Source organism: Podospora pseudopauciseta (assembly GCF_035222475.1).
Source record: "Podospora pseudopauciseta strain CBS 411.78 chromosome 2 map unlocalized CBS411.78m_2, whole genome shotgun sequence".
NCBI classification, from domain to species: domain Eukaryota; kingdom Fungi; phylum Ascomycota; class Sordariomycetes; order Sordariales; family Podosporaceae; genus Podospora; species Podospora pseudopauciseta.
Genome location: NW_026946663.1, coordinates 3,829,517 through 3,850,085, shown reverse-complemented (window position 1 = coordinate 3,850,085; position 20,569 = coordinate 3,829,517). Strand labels below are relative to the sequence as shown.

At 52.8% G+C, this 20,569-nt stretch overlaps 6 protein-coding genes across 6 annotated transcripts; 2 read left to right on the top strand and 4 right to left on the bottom strand.

Moving 5' to 3' along the window:
- Window positions 1-113: 113 nt before the first annotated feature.
- On the bottom strand, window positions 114-2,889 carry VPS1 (vacuolar protein sorting-associated protein 1; the record flags this gene model as incomplete). Its single annotated transcript, XM_062910110.1, is given in 6 exon segments — window positions 114-367; window positions 428-695; window positions 752-2,141; window positions 2,214-2,348; window positions 2,443-2,634; window positions 2,651-2,889. 5 exon segments carry the CDS (start codon window positions 2,502-2,504, stop codon window positions 114-116), a joined length of 2,109 nt encoding a protein of 702 aa, XP_062768989.1. The 5' UTR covers window positions 2,505-2,634; window positions 2,651-2,889.
- A 427-nt stretch (window positions 2,890-3,316) lies between these two features.
- Window positions 3,317-7,795, top strand: QC763_210650 (uncharacterized protein). Its single transcript, XM_062910109.1, has 4 exons — window positions 3,317-4,421; window positions 4,489-4,712; window positions 4,775-5,810; window positions 5,871-7,795. Exons 1-4 carry the CDS (start codon window positions 4,391-4,393, stop codon window positions 7,076-7,078), a joined length of 2,499 nt encoding a protein of 832 aa, XP_062768988.1. The 5' UTR covers window positions 3,317-4,390; the 3' UTR covers window positions 7,079-7,795.
- Window positions 7,796-8,768: 973 nt separating this feature from the next.
- Window positions 8,769-9,494, bottom strand: QC763_210640 (uncharacterized protein; the record flags this gene model as incomplete). Its single annotated transcript, XM_062910108.1, has 1 exon — window positions 8,769-9,494. One exon carries the CDS (start codon window positions 9,492-9,494, stop codon window positions 8,769-8,771), a length of 726 nt encoding a protein of 241 aa, XP_062768987.1.
- Window positions 9,495-11,226: 1,732 nt separating this feature from the next.
- cut23 (Anaphase-promoting complex subunit 8) lies at window positions 11,227-13,931 on the bottom strand. The gene is made up of 2 exons (XM_062910107.1): window positions 13,514-13,931; window positions 11,227-13,451 (listed from the first exon to the last, which is right to left on the bottom strand). The coding sequence occupies exons 1-2, from the start codon at window positions 13,609-13,611 to the stop codon at window positions 11,558-11,560; spliced, it is 1,992 nt and encodes a 663-aa protein (XP_062768986.1). The 5' UTR covers window positions 13,612-13,931; the 3' UTR covers window positions 11,227-11,557.
- Window positions 13,904-15,735, top strand: QC763_210620 (uncharacterized protein). The gene is made up of 3 exons (XM_062910106.1): window positions 13,904-14,273; window positions 14,394-14,534; window positions 14,601-15,735. Exons 2-3 carry the CDS (start codon window positions 14,409-14,411, stop codon window positions 15,522-15,524), a joined length of 1,050 nt encoding a protein of 349 aa, XP_062768985.1. The 5' UTR covers window positions 13,904-14,273; window positions 14,394-14,408; the 3' UTR covers window positions 15,525-15,735.
- A 240-nt stretch (window positions 15,736-15,975) lies between these two features.
- QC763_210610 (uncharacterized protein) lies at window positions 15,976-19,864 on the bottom strand (the record flags this gene model as incomplete). Its single annotated transcript, XM_062910105.1, has 2 exons — window positions 15,976-18,596; window positions 18,659-19,864. The coding sequence occupies 2 exons, from the start codon at window positions 19,862-19,864 to the stop codon at window positions 16,479-16,481; spliced, it is 3,324 nt and encodes a 1,107-aa protein (XP_062768984.1). The 3' UTR covers window positions 15,976-16,478.
- Between the last annotated feature and the right edge of the window lie 705 nt (window positions 19,865-20,569).

The following is a 20,569-nucleotide window of genomic DNA, read 5'->3' as shown; positions in this document are numbered from 1 at the left end:
GCTCAACCATGGTATCGATAAAGGAGAATCGAGTCCCTCTAAAAAATAAGCAAACAAGACATTAATCCTCCATGCCCAACCTTCGTGCGGTCAAAGTCTGCTACTCAAATACCTCATTGAACCTGGCTAACAATCTCACTGGCCCGCCCAAGACTTTCCACCATTTGCTGGCACTCCTTCCGCCTCCGAATCGTGTAATCGCTCTCTTTGAGGAGATCGTCAAGCTCGCTCTGCCGGTACATGTTCTCGAGAAGCTCTTTCTGCATTTCTTCCTTTGTGAAGCTGACAAGGTTCAGCATGATAGCCTTCGGCACCATGTCGATCATGGTGCGCTTGACAATGTTGAAGTATGAGGAAATCAGCAGCTCTGTACAGCCTTTGTTAGCCCAGTCCATTTATTTGATTCACAGGAATGATGGGTACGTACTGATGACTTCGACCTCGATGTTCTCCCGCTCTGACAAAGTGCCAGAGGCCTTGAGAGTGGGCGGTGGGGGCTCCATGGCGGCCGCCTTCTTCTTGTTCTTGGCGGCAAAGAAGCTGCCAAAGAAACCGCTGTTGTTGGAATCACCATCCGCCGAGGCCACAAGTGTTGGGCTGGCGGCTCTGGGCGTGTTCGCCAGAGGCTTGCCCGTCTTGGGGTCCACCTGAACAGGCCTGGAAGGGTTGTGCTTTTCGTTGACAATCGCCATAGCCTTCACAATCATGGTCAGTACGAACGTCATATATCAACAAGATAAGCGACACTTACGCGGTGGCCGTTCAGGAAGTCGGGGTGTCCCGTATTGACGTAACACGCTTCCATGGCGACCAAGTCCTTCACCAGCTTGTTGGTCGGCTCCATGGCCTTCTTGAAGAACGAGATAACTACGGCGTGGATCTTCTCCTTCAGTCCTGGGTAGCGGCGGTAGAGCTGCTTGCTAAGCAGGTTCGTAAGAATGCGCACAAGCTCGTCATAGACCAGCGAAGCACACTTCAAGCTTGGCTCTTCCAACCGCTTGATCTGTTGCTTCACAATAAGCTCAAATGCTGTAGTGCCGACAAAGAGTGCTGGGGAGGAGCCAGACGAGTTGTAGAGAATGGTGCGAATGTCGACATCCTTGACATGGTCAAAGGGGTCAACCGCCTTGATACCGTTCGAGTAAAGCTCATGAAAGACAAAGCTGATTCTGGCACCGCCTGACAGCTCATTGCTCGAAAGCTCGGTATTGTTGCCGTCCAAAACCGTTCGCCATTCGTTGGTAAACTCGGTGATAATGTTCAGCACAATGTTGGCGCTGTTGCCCAGCATCGATGGGCCAAGGGACTCGAGCTCCTGTGTGTACTTTTGAAGAGAGTTTGAGATACGGCTCTTAATCTCTGGAAGCGTTTGCTTGATGTGCATCATAAGAATAAGGTTGAGCTTGCGGGCAAGATAGGGTGTGCCGCAGTAAGAGCTCTTGTTACGATAAGCCTTGTGGTTGTCGAAAAAGGCCTTTTCAGCGTCGAGGGCGGCGTTGATGGGCTTCTTGTTGTCAATATCCCTTTGACCACGGTTCACGACGGGGACGTAGCCAAGTCTCAAGGGAATGATGCGGCCCGCAAGAATATCCACTACATCAGTTCCCTCGTCCATCAAATCAACCTTGGTAAGCACACCGATCGTTCTCTGACCCTCAGGGTCCACCTCCCTCGCCAACTTGAGACCATCCGAGTTGGCCAAATCGACGTTGGCAGGCGAGACGGCCAGGATAATGGCATTTGACTTCTGAATAAACTTGAGGATCATGTCACGAATCTGTCTCTCGATATCTCGCGGCTGATCACCGACGGGCACTCTTGTCAGGCCGGGCAAATCGACCAGGGTAAGGTTCAGGACATTGGGCGAATAGATGCGAAGATTGATGGGGGCAGGTGAGATGCCGGCATTCCGGCCCACCTTGGCCTCAGTCTCTCGGTTGATCTCCTCGCGGATCTTGTTGAAGTCGTAGAACTTTTGGCCGGGGATGTGCAGGAACTCGCCCCACTCGTCCGTGTTGGCGGCCTTGTCGGTGCTACCGGCAAGCTTCTCATCGACGCCATTAGAGTCAGCCGTCGCAGGCCGGTTGATAAGCTGCAGTACAAGCGGTCGACGAGTGACGATACCGGAACCACGAGGGAGACTGCATCGAAGAATACCGTCAGCTCAACCATGCCAAGAGCGAGAATAGGGGGCTGTCAGGGGGGGCACATACAAGTCACGACCGACGATATTTTCTAATACGGAACTCTTGCCGCTCGACTGACTGCCAACGACGACTATTTGTGGGAGATCGATAGGGTTGTTGACACCAACGGTGGTGAAGACATCTTGAAGCTTGTTGACCAGCCTACATCCGGAGGTTAGTGCCTAACGAACGAAAAGAAGAGCCAAGACAACTGGGCCTGAGAGGGAGCGCGCGCGGGGCGGGGGGCATGGCATACTTGATGAGGCCAGGGTCGGAAATACCGCCGGGGGTGGCCAGCGTTTGTGTGTCGACCGTCATGTTGGTGATATCGCTGTGCGCCAACAGCGGTGGTGTTGATGTGGATGTTGGGTGTCTTTGGGAATCGGGGGAGGTTTGGTCTCGGCGGTGAAGTGGCGGTCACTGAACGGTATCTATCGCACGCAGTAGGCTCGAGTGGGAGTAGGCTCGAGTGGGAGTCGGCTCGAGAATGTGGGGATGGTTGTTTGTGTTGAGGTGCACGTTCTCGCCTGCTCGCTCAGGTTTTATATGTGAGGGTGCATATATGTGAAGATGTGTTGGTTGGTGATGCGGCGTATCTTTGACTCGCAAGAAGTCGACTGTTCCATATCGACTTACGTACCCAGCAGCGTCCAGCTCCCCTGTGCCACCCACTGGGCCACGAAACAGCGAGACCCACTCGCCCACCCTCAAAGCCTGGCACGTGATTTGAACTTGGATGGAGGGGCAGTTTACAGGGGACCCCAGTCTCAGCGATCAGCCATGACGGCGACACCACTTATACACAGACTTTGAATCAGTGTTAAAGGGTGACTCGTGCGACTATCATGCTGCAAATGCCACCCCAAAGTTCATGCTCGAATGAGACATTAAGCCTTTTTATGAAATTGGGAAATGCTCTCCATACTTGGATAGACTCGGTCAAGGCATTCATGGCCTTTCCAGGGACTTATATCCCTACCAAAAGCAAGGTCTGTTGTTATCTTGATGTCTCTCACTAGCAGTCATTTGAAACTGTGAAGGTGAATGTCCCTCGAAGCTCGTAGTCTGTCTTCGAGGTTGAAAGCTGTCAAGTTATCGAAAGGCCTCCATCAACATTGTGGCATGAATCCAGCATCGGCCAACGACCTAAACGTGAGCAAGTGCTTGCGAATCCGAGTTGCGGCGTGGTCCCGTAGCAAACAGGCAGCCTTCGTCCTTACCAATGGCAGCTGGTGAATGCTGTCACCTCAGTCCCGTTCCAAGCTGCCCCGCATTCAGCACTTCGCCGGAAGCACCCTCGACATCACCATCTCTTCAAAGAAGGTGGTCCCAGGTATCCAGTGAAAGCTTGCTTACCACCAAACCTGAGATAATTCTACGGAGCTCAACTCGGACATGGCAAGCCCGGAGCCAGCGAAGTCAACGACAGACCGGCCTATCCAGTCCTCCACCTCCAAGCTTAGTTCAGCCACATACGAATGATTCACCCCCATTTCACCCCTCCAAATTGCCCAAGCCATCGCGCGATAAGACAGCCTTTCACTTATCGGATGTGTCTGTCTGCCTGATTGGGGAAGCTCAGCGTATTGCCCCGCCCGGGAAGGCTCCCATAGTAGATCACGAGCACCTTCCTACTCTCCGGGGCTGCCTGAACCTAAACTGCCCGCTTCTGTCCCTTCCATTTCTTCCTCCTTTCACACTTGCCTCCAGGCTAGCTATCCACGATACCTGTTTGATTCTTTGAACCGTAAACAAACCTGAGGACCGCTGCGCGACTCTCCAGCTGTCCCCCATTCTATTTCACTCGACTCCCATTGTCTGGCCTCGTTATCCGCCGCCTCTCGCTCTCTTCTCAGCCAGCAACCTTGGAAGAGCACCCTACCTAGTCATCACACAAGAGTCAGCCAGCTAACAAACCATCCAACCCGCCATAGGCCCGAGCTTTGTCTGACGTGGGAGGGGCACCACTTCACTCCGGTTGCTTCAACCATTCTCTCATTCGATTTACCCTCCTCTTCGTGCGACTGCACCTGACTTTCCGAGCTCCCCGGTCTCGCCCTCCTCTTATCATCACCTCCAGGCTTGCTTGCTGGCAGAATTGACTTCCACTGTTCTGCAGCCAAAAGCTTGCTCTCTCAACTCCCATTTAAACTCTGGCGACCTTACCCACCCACATACGCCATTCCGTCAAGGCAAAGAGCAAGATGGCGGCCAATTCACGTGCCGAGAGTCTAGGTCTGTCACCTATTTTCTTTTCCTTTTCTTCTTCAATTCAACCAACTAACACTCTGTCTTCATACAGCTCAAATCGATCTCACGGTTGAGAGTTCAGAAAGCAGCACAGCCGCAGCCACCACCTACTCTCGGCGACAAATCACCCTGACAGCCTTGAACAACACGATTGCCATCGGTCGTGCCTCCAAGGTCTCTGCCAAAGGGTTCGTTCCTGCCGAAAACAACGCTTGGTTTGACAGCGCTGTTATGTCACGGGACCACGCTGAAATTAGCGTTGATATCGACGAGAAGGTACGGGCTTCGTGGTGACGTTTCAGCTTCTGCCATCGTATGCCTACTGATCACCCATGTAGAAAGTCCAGGTCCGGGACAAGGGTTCTCTGCACGGAACCTATCTCAACGAGCGCGAGAAGCTTGAGAAAGAGCCCAGAGAGCTCAAGGACGGCGACAGGCTCACCTTCGGTCTTCCAGTCGATCGTGGCACTTCGAGATTCATGCCTGTTTCGGTCAAGTTTGGTGTCTCGTTCAACGAGCCCACTAAACAGTACGTCCCATCCTCATTTGCCTCGTCGGCACTGACTAAGACCTTCAGCGTCGGCGACGAATGTGACTCGAGAACATTTCAAGTCCCGGATGACTCCGAAGTCAGCTCTGATGTTGATGATTATTCTAGCGACAGCAGCATTTATTCTAGCCACTCCGCGACAATGAATCCCCAGACAGCTTCGACCTCACCACATTCGCTTCCGCCCAAATTTGTCCCTGGAGTCGAGGTGATCGATCTTACGGAGCCTGAGGCCTCCAGCCAGAGCCATACCTGGACCTCCAAACTGAACGCAGGCCCTTTCAACAATAGCAGCCCCGCCTTCATCGATCTCTCCTCACCTCCGATGTCCCCCCTTATATTCCGAGAGGATAGAGATGCCGAGTATAGATCGTCTGGTGCTACAGTTACAAAGGATGTCGGGGGGGACCACCTTGACATCCTGAGCATTTCTGAGCCAGCGAGGCGTGTTCCCATCCAGAGTACTTCGTCCTTGGGGGCTGCTACTTCTCGTTTGACCGAGTTCGCCTCGGCGCTTGGCCAGACTGCCCAATCTTTGGAGGCAATTGAGCAAACCGTCCTCGATTCTGACATGGATTCGAACTATATTAGCGACCATAGCCTCGACAGTTTGGGTCAGGACAACACCAGCGAGTTGAGCGACGCCGAAAGCAACGTCAACTATCCTGAAAATTTCATGGAAGGTGAATACTCGAGCGATGATGATGATGACAGCGGTAGCGATCATGACATGGATGATCAAAGCGACGGGTCAAGCATTCTCGACGAGGATATGGTGAACTACTCTGAGGATGATGACAATGAGTCTGCCTCTGAGCATCAGAGTATGTCTTTACTTTGCTGTTCCATCAGGCCTACCGATTCAAATGTTGACATTAAAGCAGGTATTATTGGCAACTTAGATATCTTTGACTGTGATCAGCCAGCATCTCCTCTTCCACTCTCCCCGATGATGGGCAGACCGACCCTTGTCCATAACCATCACACTGCACCTGTAGTGTCTGATGAGCAAGACGACACTCTGGACCACCCGGCTTCAGACACCGCATCGCCCGTCATTCCTGTCAGCTCGAAGAAGGATGAAGCTGGTGCTAAGAGTACTAATCCCATTGCAATTGAAAAGCTCTTGAATGATCGTCCCGGTGTGGCGCAGTCTATGCACCAAGGCCCCCCTCTTCCTGAACTTCGGAAGACTACCCAGCCTAACTCGTGGCCGGCTTCTTTCAAGGGAGATTTTGAGTCTCTGTGTCTGAAATCAGGCAAAGGGGACTTCTGGTCTGCACGAGAAGGGAACAAGGCATATTTCAACAAGACCTCTGGCCAGATCTTCAACAAGGCTGCTTTGGAGACTCAGACTACCGCTCGCCCAGCGTCGTCGGTATATGCTCTCTGCAATGCAATGCCCACCAACCCCCGGTTTGACAACGAGATGCACACGAGAGATCTATCAGGCTTAGATCAACAGGTCTTTTCTAGACTGCCTCCCATGGAAACCTCGTTCAACAGCACCGTAACACAGCCGATCTGTTCTGATAGTCTTGATCGCCTACTGTCGAGCTCTGCACGCCGCGGAAATCAGCCAAACGCCTACAAGGAGCAAGAGAAGACTAAGGAGCCTGAGACTGAGAAGACTAAGGAGCCCGAGACTGAGAAGCCCGTGGACCAAAACGCTGAGAACGTGGCGTCGAAGACTAGCGATCTTGAATCTCAGAAGGTCAATGTGCAGTTTACGATCCAGACCGCTGATGAGCCTCAGTCGATTGTCGAGGCAGAGAAGCCGAAGGCGAATTCTGACTCTGTAAAGCGCAAGAGAAAGGCTGAGGATATGTCGGTAGAAACAGAGGACGACTTGAAGTGGGGCGATGTGCCAGAGACGGCGGCTACTGAAGTTCTCAAGGCCGATGGCCTCGAGGAAGCTGCTACAGAGGTTCGTGGCCAGACTGTTGAGTCCTCTATCCAAGTTCTTCGTCCGTTTGAGAGGCCGACAAAGAAAGTTCGGTTGTTCCGTCTCGCAGAGCGCGTAGGGATTGCGGCTATTGGCGGAGCCATGGTGATGGGCACTTTGATTTATACGGCACCTACCTTTGCTTGAGCAAGTTTTATGTTGTATTGGTTTTCCTGTTTGCTTTTCTATTTTTTTGGCGGGTGGTTCTGTATTCATTTCGGTTTTGATATGGCTTGGCAAACGTGCAGTTTGGTTGGGAATGGGAGAGGAGTCTGACGGATCGGCGCGGGAGCACTGTGGTTATATGAGATCATGCCTGGTTTTCTCTCTTTCTTTTTCTTTTCTTTCGCGTTATGAGATGAGCATAGGTGGGCAACCGACGGGACAGGATGGTCTGGGACAGTCCGGGACGGGCTGGGACCCTTTAACAACAGACAAGAACTTGGCACAAAGGCAAAAAAGATTATGGGGGGTTGAACTGGAACTGGGAAATAATGGATTTCTTGTTTTCCATCTCTTTGTTCTCGGCACGCCCAATCAGACGGAAAGGAGGAAATAGATATGCGCATCTTACGCCCTACACGACAGCCTCTTGGACATGGGCATACCAAAGGCCGAATGGTTGCGTGGGTTCGCCTCGTTCCTTACTACCGCGGGGTGTCGGCCATAGTGGTCAATATCGTTCTTTTTTGCGTCATTGCTTTGCTTTTCATTGAGCTTATGGATCAGTCAGATATGACAAGACCGATGCTTTTAGGTGGTTAGTGGTCGGGAATGACGAGGATTCCAACTAAAGAGCCAATGGTTACAGCCAATTTCTGTTAGGTAGTGTAAGGTATTCATTAACCACATATTTTTTATGGAGATGCTAGGTGTAATGTCTGGGTGTGTAGCGACATCTACTTCACACTCTTCCAGATCAGATATGGATGCTGGTAAAAAGGGCTGCTGGGAGTGAGCTGTGGAAAAAGCGTGGAGGTTGTCACTGATTTCCGTTTCAACAAAATCACACTATTTGTGGCCAGCTTTTGCGGTTCTGTGCTCGTGAGAAGATATGTAAAGAATTGATTTTAAAAAGCATCGTATAGAATAGCCAACATCGACAACAAGAAGCATTACAGTTTAAAAATCTAGTAAATTATTTTTCTATGTTATTGTGTTTTGTGTTCCTCAAAATTAATATGTATAACGTCTGAGCCTGGTCCAAAAAACCAAACTATATCCAATACGCCTACGCCAACCCCCCCTTTCTCCTGTCCTCGACCAACCCTACCACAATCCGACCTTGTTGTGATCCCAAACTCCTTTCCCTTCTAAAAAGACAATCTCATACGTTGTTAATCATCCCGTTGGTATCATAAAGCATCATTCATGACTCCATCCCGGCAAACCGTCTGTATTTCCTCCCTCGCTCGTCAAGGTGAAATGATGGGGGTATCACACTTCGTAACTTCCTGACCTCTATTGAATAATGGCCATCAAAATCATGAGAACATAATCCAACTCTTTCATTTCGTATCCGTTCTTTTCCCCACGATTTCCTTCATAAAGACATAAGTCATAGCTTTGAGTTTTCATCAACATTTCACTTATCCCCCTTAACATCAACAGGAGCCTACCTCCCCCACCCAGGACGGGGGTTATAAAGCAGCCCTGTCCACCTCTGGTATCTCGGACGCCTGGGCGCCTCGAGGAGGTGCCAGTCCAAGTAGTTGTTGACGGCGAAGTCGAGGGTGCCCCAGTCCACGTCCTCCCACTTGATGGCGTCCTATTTCATCTTGTCCCACTTGATCTTGTTGGCGTCAATGTGCTCGCCGGCGTCGTCGAGGATGTCGACCTACTCGCCGAGGTTGCCGGGGCGGTAATAGCGGTGGCGGCGGTATCGGTAGAGGTTGTCGTTGTCGCCGTTGTAGGTGTTTTCACCGCCACTGCTGAAGCCCTCTTGTTCTTGCTCCTTGGCTGGGGTGGTGGGGACCGCGGAAGGCTTGGGCTTAGAGGAGGGCTTGACCACGACGACCTCCTCCTTCTCCCCCTGCCTCCGCGCCTCCTTCTTCCACTTTTTCGCACCACGAGGGTAGACAGGGCTGACACCGTCACCCAGACTGCACATGAGGTGGTCCTCGTTGGTGGCCTTGGTCTGCACCTCGTCGGGGTAGGTGTACTCGTTCCCGCAGGAGAAGACGTCGCAGCCCGAGGTGACGCTGGCCGACTTCCTGGGCCACATCATCTTGACGCCGCTGGTGTCGCGGTCGTTGACGATGGCGGAGACGTCAAAGAAGGTCAGGCCCATGTAGCCGTTGAAGGTGACCTCGCCCAGCATGCCGGGGATCCAAGGTTTGCCGTCGGTGACGGACCACCAGTTGCCGATCCAGCCGTGGGGGAAGGACTGGGTGATCTCTTGGTGGGCGGGGACGCGGAGGGGCTTGATTTCCTTGTGGGGGACGCTGGGGGTGAAGACGATGGTGCGGTGCTTGTTGTCTTGGTTGATGAAGGTGACCTTGGGCTCGGCGAGGGCAGAGCCGATCCAGGCCAGGGCCAGCGTCATTGTGCTGAAGAGCCTCATGGTGGCGGATGGACGGACGTGGTAGGGGGCTGGGTGTCAGAGCGAGAAGAAGTCAGGAGACCTCCTTGGGAAGAATTTTTTTTCTGCTTGAATGAGAATTGACAAGATTTTAAAGTAAGCCCTGAATAACAGCAAAAGCAAGATCATAAGAAGTTGGCAGCCACGTCGAGTACGAATTATTCAGAGTCCGGAATGGTTTGAGGGGGCCTCACTCTACACTCGTGGAGCAACCGAGCAGGAGAGGTACGGAAGGAGAAATCTCAACAGCACTCGCAATGACTCGAGGTGAGGTAACAGACACACTTATATACCATCCCCGAGGCTTCTTGAGCAAACCCACAGACAGCCCAGCCATTTCCCCTCCCCGCTCGACTGCCGAAGAAAAGCAATTGTTCTCGCATCGCGGTGTGAACGGGGGCGTCCCCAGTGCAGACCACCCGCCATCACATTCGTAAGCTTCTGGTGTTTGATCATGGAGGCAGGCTGTCTGTAGACGTACACTGTAGACAAAGTCAGCCAACTTTCCAGTTTCAACTTCTCGCAAGGCTGCCTATCGCAGAAGAGCAGGAAGGTGTTCCTGAAAGCTAACACCCGGAGATCTTCCCCCTTCTCGGGAGGTTAGGCGGTACGCCCACACCAAGACAGCAGCAGAGCATAGAGATAAGAGAGACACACACCTCCAACTTTGGATCAAGTGTGGTGTGGCTGCGTGGTGGTTGGGGGGAACTATGTAAGGTGGAGAGCCCAGTCTCCCCTGACTGGGCGGTTCTATCCGTGGTGCAGACGGACTAGGTCCAGGAACGCCTCATCCGCCATTGGTGTGCCTGGTTGCATGGAACATTGAATGTATGCACATGGCAGTCCACGCACGCCTTGAGGGGTAGGTATGGTCGTGTTCAGCTCTTACAGGCCGAGGCGGCTGGTAATGGCTGGCACACAGGTCGGAACTCGCATCGTCACGCCATGTGAAGAAATCAATTCCGCGGTCCAGATTTGGAGATATGTTTGATAAACCGACGCTGGGAGGGTTGGAGCTCGGCGAGCGGCACCGACGGCGGAAAGTACTGCAGCCTTGTCGGTATTGTTAGGTTGTGGTACATGTTGTAGATAAGAAACAGCCACACAGAATAGTGATTGCAAAAAACTGCTTGCTCAAACCCCAAGTATCGATCATAGATGCTGGTTTTCATTTCACGCAAAGCTTCCTCGTACCAAGTCAGAACAAGAACATGTTCCAGAGCTGGAGTTCAGCCCTGCCACCCGTACACTAAATCTGGTCTCGCCAAGGCGGCTCCGGGAATTTTAATCACGGGATGTGACACCGGGAGACAGTGGTTTTGTATTCCTAGAAGGCCCCACGAGGACGGCGATGCTAAGCTTGAGGTTGGCCGGATTCAACTACATGGGAGAATTGGGTATCACCTTGTACCCCATTCCCGTCTTTGAGCTGGTTTGGAAGCATTGATGATGTTCTCTTGGTCATCATGACTGTGCATAGGACAGTGCAGGATGTCTCACCCCGAGACGAAGCTTGTACGCAACGCGAGAACCGCATGTCTTGTGAAGATCCGGGGGGTAAGCGAAGGTCGGAATCGCAACAAAAGGAGTGAAGGCAACGGAAAACCAACTACCAGCACGCAAGCGGAGACACCGAGCGCCAACATTTGCCAGCCATCAGTTTCATGTTTGTGATCATCGCCATAGTGAAGCACAGGTGTACCTAGAGAAGAAGCTGGAAAACTATGCCATTAAAACAGGGTATCGAATTGCGTTGTTTATCGAACTCATCGTGTGGCTCAACCAACCGTCGATAGTGATGGAAACAATGATGCTTACATCTACACTCGCATACAGACTCACCGCCACGAAGTCCTCCTCATACTCAGATCATCCTCCAGTTGCGAATACCATTCTCCCTCTTCCTCTCGGTTTGCGCCTCTCGGACCCGGCCCAGACCTCACAATCGCAGGCTGTCGAGGATCACGACGAGCAAATCTCGTGTTGTCTCTCATCTTCAAACCTTCCACAAACTCCAGGAACTTCTGATGCGACAACTGCTGCCTCTAGCTCTCCATCATACTCGTCTGTTCCATCCTCGACCTCGCTTCCCGTATCAGCGCCTTGGCTTCCTCCACCTCAACGCCATCCTGGCAAAGCTCCGTCGCGAGACGATTCGCCGTCTCGTAGTCCTCCACCCTCATGGCATATTTCGCCAACCACATCCGGGCCTTGCTCGTTGCCACCGTAACCCCTGTCCCCTCACCAGCCGCTACCCTTTCCCCTCTGCCTTCCCCATCATCTGAGCCTGGGCTATCAGCGCGGACGCCGATGGAATCTCCTAGACCTGGTCCTTGATCATTGGTAACCCCGCCATCCTCCTGAGCAACGCACAACTCCATGTACGCCTTAGCCTCCTCTTCTTCCTCCATCCGATCATACATTGCCGCTATTTGCAGCAGGACCTCAGGATCCATCTGCGTCATCCGATCGATCGTCCCTGTGCTTCCAAAGCTACTTGCTGACGAATCGTAGTAGGAATCCGCAAGCAGAGCTCTCTTGAGCGCCTTGATGCCGTCTTTGTCGCGGCCCATCTTTTGCAAGCACGAACCTACCGCCTGCCACATCTTGCCGTCCCAGGGACGCAGACCAGCGGCCTTCTTGTAGTACCATAGTGCATACGCGTGCATTTCGAGTACTTCATATGTCTGGCCAAGGCCGTACCAGGCGCGGTAGTCCCTCCGGTTGACGTCTACCGCTCTTCGGTAGGATTCGATGGCTGCGTGAGTATTCTTCAACTCTACATACTCATGCCCCATGAGTGTCCACGCGGAAAGACATGAGCGGTCCAACATGAGAGCCCGACGGAAGTAGTGGACTGCTTTGTCGTGGCAAGAGAGTAAAGAGTAGTAATTACCAATGACGACGCAAGACTCTGGACGAAACGTATCAATGCTAGAGCATAGATGGGCCAAAAAGGCCAGCTTTGGTCGGAGGTTCAAAACATATAAAATGTTGGAATAATGGTCCAGGGCATCTATCCTCTGGGGATGAAGTCCAAGTAGCTGACTGAATTCTTGCTCGGCTGCTACAAGATCTTTCGAGTGATAATATAGCAGTGCTTTGTCGGTTAAAAGGAACGATGATGTTGGGAACACGACCAGCAAGTCGTTCAGAGCATTGGCGATCTCACCGCCTTGCTGGTAAAGGTTGATCGAAGCATGGGCGTGAAAGATGAAAGACATGATGTTCTGGGGTAGCTTTGGTGTTACTTCGTTCAGCTGTTCAACTCTGGTGATGAGGTTGGTGATCTCCATCCAGGCACCCCAGTTCCACGGAAATAGTTGCACACTTTCAACCAAATACTGCAAAGCAGCCTTGTCGTTCTTCTCCTTCACCAAAACCATGCCGTAGAGATACTCGAGAAAGCCCTGGCTGGGCGCAACATCGCCTCCCTCCGACTTTCGCTGGTCGAACCACTTTGTGAGGAACCGACTGATCACGGCCAGCTGTTTGTTCGTAATCGTCCCCAAGTCTTGCGGCCCCATGATCATTTCAGATTCCTCCTCCTTTCGCTTCTCGCCCGAGATCATTTTTGCATACAGCGCGAGAAATAAGCTTTTTTGGCTGATCTGAGGTAAAGCTCTCTCCGAAGGTAGAACAACCGAAGGCCTCTGCTTTTCTCTACCTTCCGTAGTGGTGGCATCGTCTACTTTTGTCCCCAACATCTCTGCCAATGAAGACTCAGGAAGGAATACGGCGGCACATCTGTCGAACTCCTTGCAGTCGAATAACGATTTGGCGAGAAGGTAACGGCTGAGCTCCTTGGCTTCGAGAGCCGCTTCGGCAGGATCATGATTTGGTGTGAAAGCGGGATGAATGTAAGACGATGGTAAGTCTTGCGTTGCTTTAAAGTCGGCAGCAGATGGTTGAGGAAGCGCATCGAGGAGTTCGGCCGCCCTATGTACACCGAGTATTAGTTGATGAAGTGTTTAAAAAGGTAGCCATGATGGACCAAATACCATTTGGCAGCGTGGTAAAGACATCTTTCGGAGCATTTTACCACTGCTATTTGCAGCGTATCTCGTAGTTGCAAAGCATCCTTTGCAGAGAGGCCCATGGTGGTGGCTTTGTGGTTGTGGTGCAACCCCTCCAGTGACGAGGGTGTTGTTAAATGGTCTTGTCTTGGCTAGGATGTACCAAAACAATAGCTCCAAATGGGGAGGGGAGATATGTTTGATATCGGTCCCAAAACGGCGGTTAACCAGGCGTTTGTCAATCAAGCATAACGGCGGCCAAATATCTAAAGCCAAAAATGCAATCGTGGATTTCGTCGCAACATATGGGTGACAGCAAGGCGCAGTTGTCAATGACGAAACCCCCAACAGGAACGCGTCTGTCTTCGGTCCACCGCGACAGACAGCGCCAAGACATTCCCCCCCGTCCTGTCCCCTGGTCCCTTGGAAATCTGCCAGCCCCACTTCTCGCCGCCAGCACGACAGCCAGCCAGCAAAACAGCTCACCGCCTGCTCGAATGAGCCATCAGGGTTCTCTTATCGCCATAATCGCAGCTCCCCACAACAAAGGGGGGCAAGGAGGGGTCGTGAAATTGGGGAGAAACCGCCGAGTACGTAACGGCCCAGTTGTTGATATCCACCTTTGTCACTTGTGGTACCTGATCGGTAGAATCGCCTTGTCACTTGTTATTGTTCTCCCGTGATACCCAAACAGGCAGTAAATCGGCAACTGCCCGCCCCTTTCCCCTTCGCTTGTAATTTATATGTAAGGAAACACCCCCCCCCCGCACCTCTCCCGCTGCCTTGCTTCCCCCGAACCCCTATCTTCTCCAACCTTCCGAATAGCGGCCCAAGCTGACCGACGGTGAACACTTCGTCTCTTCAGAGATCACCAGACAAGATGGCTGCGCCGCAAAAGACCACCCTCCAGGAATTCGAGTCCGTCTTCCCCAAGCTCGAGGAGGTTCTACTCGAGCATGCCAAGTCGTACAATCTCCCCGAGAAGGAGCTCGCTTGGTACAAGAAGGTAGGCCTCCCGTTCCATGTATCAAGCTGGCCGAAGTAAACAAGACTAACATGCCTTTCCTCCCAGTCCCTCGAGATCAATGCCGTCGGCGGCAAGTGCAACCGCGGCATGTCGGTCCCCGACTCCGTCTCCCTCCTCCTCGGCCGCCCCCTCACCGAAGATGAGTACTTCAAGTCGGCCACCCTCGGCTGGATGACCGAGCTCCTCCAGGCCTTCTTCCTCGTCTCGGACGACATCATGGACTCGTCCATCACCCGCCGCGGCAAGCCCTGCTGGTACCGCCACGAGGGCGTCGGCATGGTTGCCATCAACGACGCTTTCATGCTCGAGGCGGCCATCTACACCCTCCTCAAGAAGTACTTCCGCGATCACCCCCGCTACGTCGACCTCCTCGAGCTCTTCCACGAGGTCACCTTCCAGACCGAGATGGGCCAGCTCTGCGACCTCCTCACCGCCCCCGAGGACGTCGTCAACCTCGACAACTTCTCCATGGAGAAGTACCGCTTCATCGTCATCTACAAGACGGCCTATTACTCCTTCTACCTCCCCGTCGCTCTCTCTTTGCTCCTCCTCGACATCGCCACCCCCGCCAACCTCAAGCAGGCCGAGTCCATCCTCATCCCTCTGGGTGAGTACTTCCAGATCCAGGACGACTACCTCGACAACTTTGGACTTCCCGAGCACATTGGCAAGATCGGCACCGACATCATGGACAACAAGTGCTCCTGGCTCGTAAACCAGGCTCTTGCCATTGTCACCCCCGACCAGCGCAAGATCCTCGAGGAGAACTACGGCCGCAAGGACAAGGCCAAGGAGACGGTCATCAAGAAGTTGTATGACGATCTCAAGCTTGAGCAGCGCTACCAGGATTATGAGGAGAAGTTTGTCACTGAGATCCGGGAGCGGATCGGCCAGATTGATGAGGCCGAGGGGCTCAAGAAGAGCGTGTTTGAAGCTTTCTTGGCCAAGATTTACAAGCGCAGCAAATAAATGCCTGGTTTCTGTGGAGGAGGACTTCATAAGAAGGGGGCTGCAATAAAAAGCGAGCGTCGTTGGGATTTCCTTCCCATACCTATAGAAGGCCATCTCGGGTTGCACCTCTTGACATGAAAAAAGAATAATAAATCAGAATAGTAAAGCAATACACCTAACCTAATCATATAAACACATGGATGACGCTCCAATAACTGAAACAGTGAAGTAAGAAGTTGATTGTCTAAGTCCTTGTCTATGTATTCTATGTATTCTATGTTTGTACATGTGCAGGTTTCATTTACACGATGTCCAAGAAGCCATGCTATGGATTTGATAGCCGCTTTTAAAGCTGCCAAACTCTGAAAGGACGATAACCCAACAAGAAGAAGCTCCAAACGACCAAGAACACACACACAATAAAGCACAGCAGAACAATTACAAAACAAGGTCAATACAAAAAACATCTCTTTCCGGTTGTTCATTCAACCCCCCCAACAACCGCTGAGCTACACAGAGACAGACCTGCACCTTCATAACTTTCTTCATTCCTCTCCCCTTCCACCCGCTATTAAACAAAATATGTTTGACTTTTTTTGCTTTTCCCAGACCAAATTTCATAAACACATGACAGACACACAACAACAGAACATCAGAAAGAAAAAAACCGAAGTAATCGCGTGTGAACACATAAACATCCCATCAGTAGATAACCACCAAAAACACCCCAAGTCAGAGAGATAGCCAGCAAAAGACTAATACAAAGTCCCAACTCTCGAATTAAACCAGAGAAATAAAAACAAAACAAAAGACCGGCTTGTTCAAAGCTAAAATAACTCCCAAAATCAACCAAAACATCACCCACCCCCTCTGTCGTGTCCGTTAACAGACCTGTATCTGTTCCCCGTGTCATCAATCCCAATGGGTATCATGCGTAGTTGTAGTATGTCCTGTAGACCTGGAAGTCCAAAATTACTGAGGTTGACTCCCACCACTCGTGGTCCTCAACCTCCCCATCCGAGTCCCCTCCTGCTGCTGCTTCTGCAACTCCTTCTGTTGCTGCAAAACATATTGCATCACTCTCGGATCTGGCTGCGTTCCCAGCCCATTATTATCCACGAACCCACCACCACCGCCCTGCCCAGCAAGCGACATCCCCCTTTGCCTTCCATAGTCCCCTCCTGGTGGGTAGCCGCCTCCACTCCTCATCGTATCACTAGTTCCCGGCCTTATCCCTCCACCACTACTCCTCACCGTCCCCCTTCTTCCCAGCACCATGCTATTTTGCAGCCCAGCACTAGTCCCAGGTCTCATGCCCAGCTGCTGCTGCTGCTGCTGCTGCTGCTGTCTCTGCATCATCAAAGCCTGCTGCTCGCTCCGATGAATCAACGCCTTGGGGGGCTGCTCAATCTTCGCCGCGCCCGAAACCAACGCCGGCCCGGTAGCCAAATCAACCAACGGTCTCCCATCCTGAGGCTTCACCGCCCGTCCTTTATTCTCCCTCGACCACTGCGGCGCCTCCTGAAATTCGGGGGTCAAATCAAGGAGGGGTTGAGGCTGCTGCCTCATTGGTCGACGGGGCTGTGGGTTCGACGCTGGCTGGTTAAACTGCTGCTGTTGAGGAAGCGGTACAGGATGACCAACACCACCACCACTACCCAAACTGTTACCATGTGATCTCCGCTGAGATACTGACCGTCCAAGACCGCCCATCATTCGAGATCCTGCACTCGTACTAGGGCGCCGTTGTATCAAAATCTGAGGTGGCATCGACTGCTGATGATATAGCTGCTGCTGCTGCTGTTGTTGTTGTTGCTGCTGCTCAATAAGGCTGCGTTGCTGTCTTGAATGCTCCGCCGCAGAAGCAAACCAACCAACTTGCTCGTTTCTCCCTCTAGCGGCCGTGCTAGTACTAGGAATGGCGTCCCTAGGAATCGACCGAACAGAATCTGGGCTTTGCGGTCGCCGGTCTGTAGCTGAAACAGTCCTCGAGTGGTCGACAAAACAACTACCGCTCCCACCACTCTCGCCCGCCGCTGGGATGGGGGGAAATGCTCGCCTACCACCAGCACCTGCTGTTCCGGCTACCGTTGCCGACTTGGATTCCAGCTGCTGCTTTCGCTCTTCATATGCCGCGCCAAGCAGCGAGCTTTCGGGAAAAGCGGCAGCAGCAGATGGATCATTCCTCTCGGCGCCGTCAACCAGTGTCCAATCCTTGCCAAAATCGTCGATTGACTTGTTGAACCGGTCGAGATCGATCAGCGGTTTAAACGCTCCAATGGTGTAAGGCGATTCGTCCACTGATATCCTTGTTTTGTGGCCGTTTCCTAATCCAACCTCCTTCACCGTCCTCCTTGGCTCGGCTGCCACGGTCATGATTTGTGGTGGTTTTTCGGGCTCGGGCTCTCTCAGCAGACTCTTGGCCAGGTGCCAGTTCCTCCAGGCCTGTACATGACTCTGAAACCTTCTGATAATCTCCTTGTCTTCGGCAGAGACATACTGCACATACTTGTCCGTGTTTTCAAACGTGTTGATTCTCTCCTGGCTCTTCATGGCGATGACGTTTCTTTTTGGTGGTTTCAGGTGTCTCCTCAGCTGAGCTTCCGTCGGGTGGTACATGTCGTAATCTGATAGATGGCATATAGCCACAACGTCCTTGTCGCCACGTTTTGGGTTGCTAGATTTCGAAGCAATCATTCTCCCGTCCTCATACAGTATGATATACCGCTTCACCCATTTGAATTTCGGACCTGGGCCCCGATAATACATGAACAAGCAAAAGCCCGGTGGTGCCTCGCGAGTCTGGGGCGCACCTTCGAGATCCAGCTTCAAGCCGTGTGGTGGGCCATCATGAGACAGGGCGAGTGTGTTTTTCGAGTCTGGGCCCCAAGTGTCCATCACACGGCGCAGTCGCTCCTGTCGCCGCAGCGGTCTTTCGAGGCCGAAAGCATTGTACTGTTCAATCAGGACACCAGACGATAATTCTGCCAACTGCTCCAGAGACTTCAGCTCCACGAGTACATCGTGTGCTGTGGTTTCGCGACTAATGGCAACATCCACAAAGTCGTTCTTACACAAAATGGTGAGCGACTGCATAAAAACCTGTTAGTGAACCCTTCCCCGGAAGTGTGATGTCACATTGGCCCACTTACATCTCGTGCGCCAGTGCTCGTCTGTCCACCTGCCTTGATGTAATGTCGAGGCATGATTTTCTGAGCTGGGGATTGGCTGCCAGCGGTTTGGCTGGTGATGTCTCTCTCCTTGTCCTTTGATGAAAAAAACGACCACTGGGAAAGGGAGGAATTGGGTGAGACGGGCGAAGCGGTTTTCTGTGAGGTGGTTGGAGTGGAATCCGGAGAGGTAGGAGGCGAGGTCTTGGACTTGCGTCGTCGACGATCGGAGGAAAAAAACTTGTCCAGCATCGGACTGAATCCCATGGGGGACGTTGCTGAAAGGGGCGTGAGCGGCGGTACCGCGGATAGCTGCAGGTGCTGGTGCGCCTGCTGTTGGACGTCGCAGTCTGACTTCCGCTGTTCGGCAAGGGTCCCGTTCGTTTCGGCTTCCAGCCGTGCCACCTCGTGCTCCCCGCGGACAAACTGCAGCGTCTCGTGCCTGCGCCGTGTTTCGTGCTGCTGGTGTTGCTGCTGGTTGATGTTGATGTCTGACAAAGGTGACGATGGTTGAAGTTGTTGGGACGGTTGGGACGATGGTGACGGTGGTGACGGCAGTGGTTTGCTCCGGACATCAATCTTCTTATTACTATTACCATTACCATTAACCGGGCCTGGGAGGGTGCTGGCAGGTGCAGGTGATGGGCGGGACAAGCAAGCAAGCTTCTCGGTAAGGTTGTTGTGCGGCGTGTGCCCCGCCAGCCTGAACTTATTATTCACGTCATCGGCACCGACGAGTCTGGGTTGAGCACGATTCCCCCCGTCCTTTCTCAACGACAGGGGCTGCGGCAGCAGGAGAGGCTGAAGAGGCGGGAGCTCGAACGATGGGTTGAAGGCAGTTCCAGTCATCCGTCTTGCAGTTTCTCTGCTTCCAGGTCCCTTCTCAACAGCCAATGGCAGTCTCTCCCGCATCTCCTCCAGCAGCGACGAGAGCGAGCGAGACCGTCTCCTGCCCCCTCCCCTTCCCCTTCTCACCCCCCAGCTGTTTGTGGTACTGGTGCTGGTGCTGGTGTTGGTGCTGCTCTCGGTTGCCATGCTGCTGCTAGTTGTGCTAGCGGGCAGCCAGCCATCGTCTACTGCAAGCCTGGCCGCCCAAACATTCCCCGTCTTGCCCGTCAGGGCATGGCGTCTGCTGCCTCTGAGTGTTGGTGAGAAGTGGATGGTGTTGGTCTGGTTGGTGGCTGCCATGGCCGGCTTCCTTGGCACCTGTCTGCTCAGGTGGCGTGGATCCTTGGCGGTCCGTTACTCTGTGCTTGCCAGGTTTCGGGGGGGCCGGCGGCGGCCGAGGTGTCGCGATCAGTGGGGACTCAGCGGTTCAGGGGTCCTGCCACAGGGGTCCGGGGCTGCTGCTGGAGATAGCCGACGCCAACCACGTCGTCGGGTTGCCTGAGATCGATCGGAAGGGTTTCCAGGCTATGTATGTGGTGCAGGCTGCAGAGCCAATCTTTTCGTTTTTAGGGGACGAGATCCAAGCAGAAAGAGAGAGAAGGAAGGGATCTGATCCGAAAATGATTAAGTAGTCACAAGGCAAACCACCTCTCCCTTCATCTCGATATACAGAGCTTTTCACGGGTACAAACATGTGCCTGCCTTTGCGCGGAATTTGCACGGCTCCTTCAAACGCGGAAATCCACGCAAACTTGCATTCGTCACGGCCTTCGGCAATATGACGCTATACGGTATCCAGTATGGATTCGCCGAACCACTCACTGATCACTGTCTTGAAGGTTGCAAAGTGTGGGAAGCAAGGGTCGCTCAGGGCTCTATCTCGATTCTCAAGTCATAACACTATCACATACCAACCCCTGAGCACACCTCCCGCTCGCCGCGTTTCTGTCAAGCCTGGCATGCCAAGGGCAGCTGTCCAAGTATCGAGATTCAGCGGGCGTGTCT

Bases quoted from the DNA above. Each gene is read 5' to 3' on its own strand.
- QC763_210620 (XM_062910106.1), top strand. From the start codon at position 14,409: ATGGCTGCGCCGCAAAAGACCACCCTCCAGGAATTCGAGTCCGTCTTC. The intron at 14,535-14,600 runs GTAGGCCTCCCG...CTTTCCTCCCAG, and splicing joins AGCTCGCTTGGTACAAGAAG to TCCCTCGAGATCAATGCCGT.
- cut23 (XM_062910107.1), bottom strand. From the start codon at position 13,611: ATGGGCCTCTCTGCAAAGGATGCTTTGCAACTACGAGATACGCTGCAA. The intron at 13,452-13,513 runs GTATTTGGTCCA...CGGTGTACATAG, and splicing joins CTTTACCACGCTGCCAAATG to GGCGGCCGAACTCCTCGATG.
- QC763_210650 (XM_062910109.1), top strand. From the start codon at position 4,391: ATGGCGGCCAATTCACGTGCCGAGAGTCTAG. The intron at 4,713-4,774 runs GTACGGGCTTCG...TCACCCATGTAG, and splicing joins GCGTTGATATCGACGAGAAG to AAAGTCCAGGTCCGGGACAA. The intron at 5,811-5,870 runs GTATGTCTTTAC...ACATTAAAGCAG, and splicing joins GTCTGCCTCTGAGCATCAGA to GTATTATTGGCAACTTAGAT.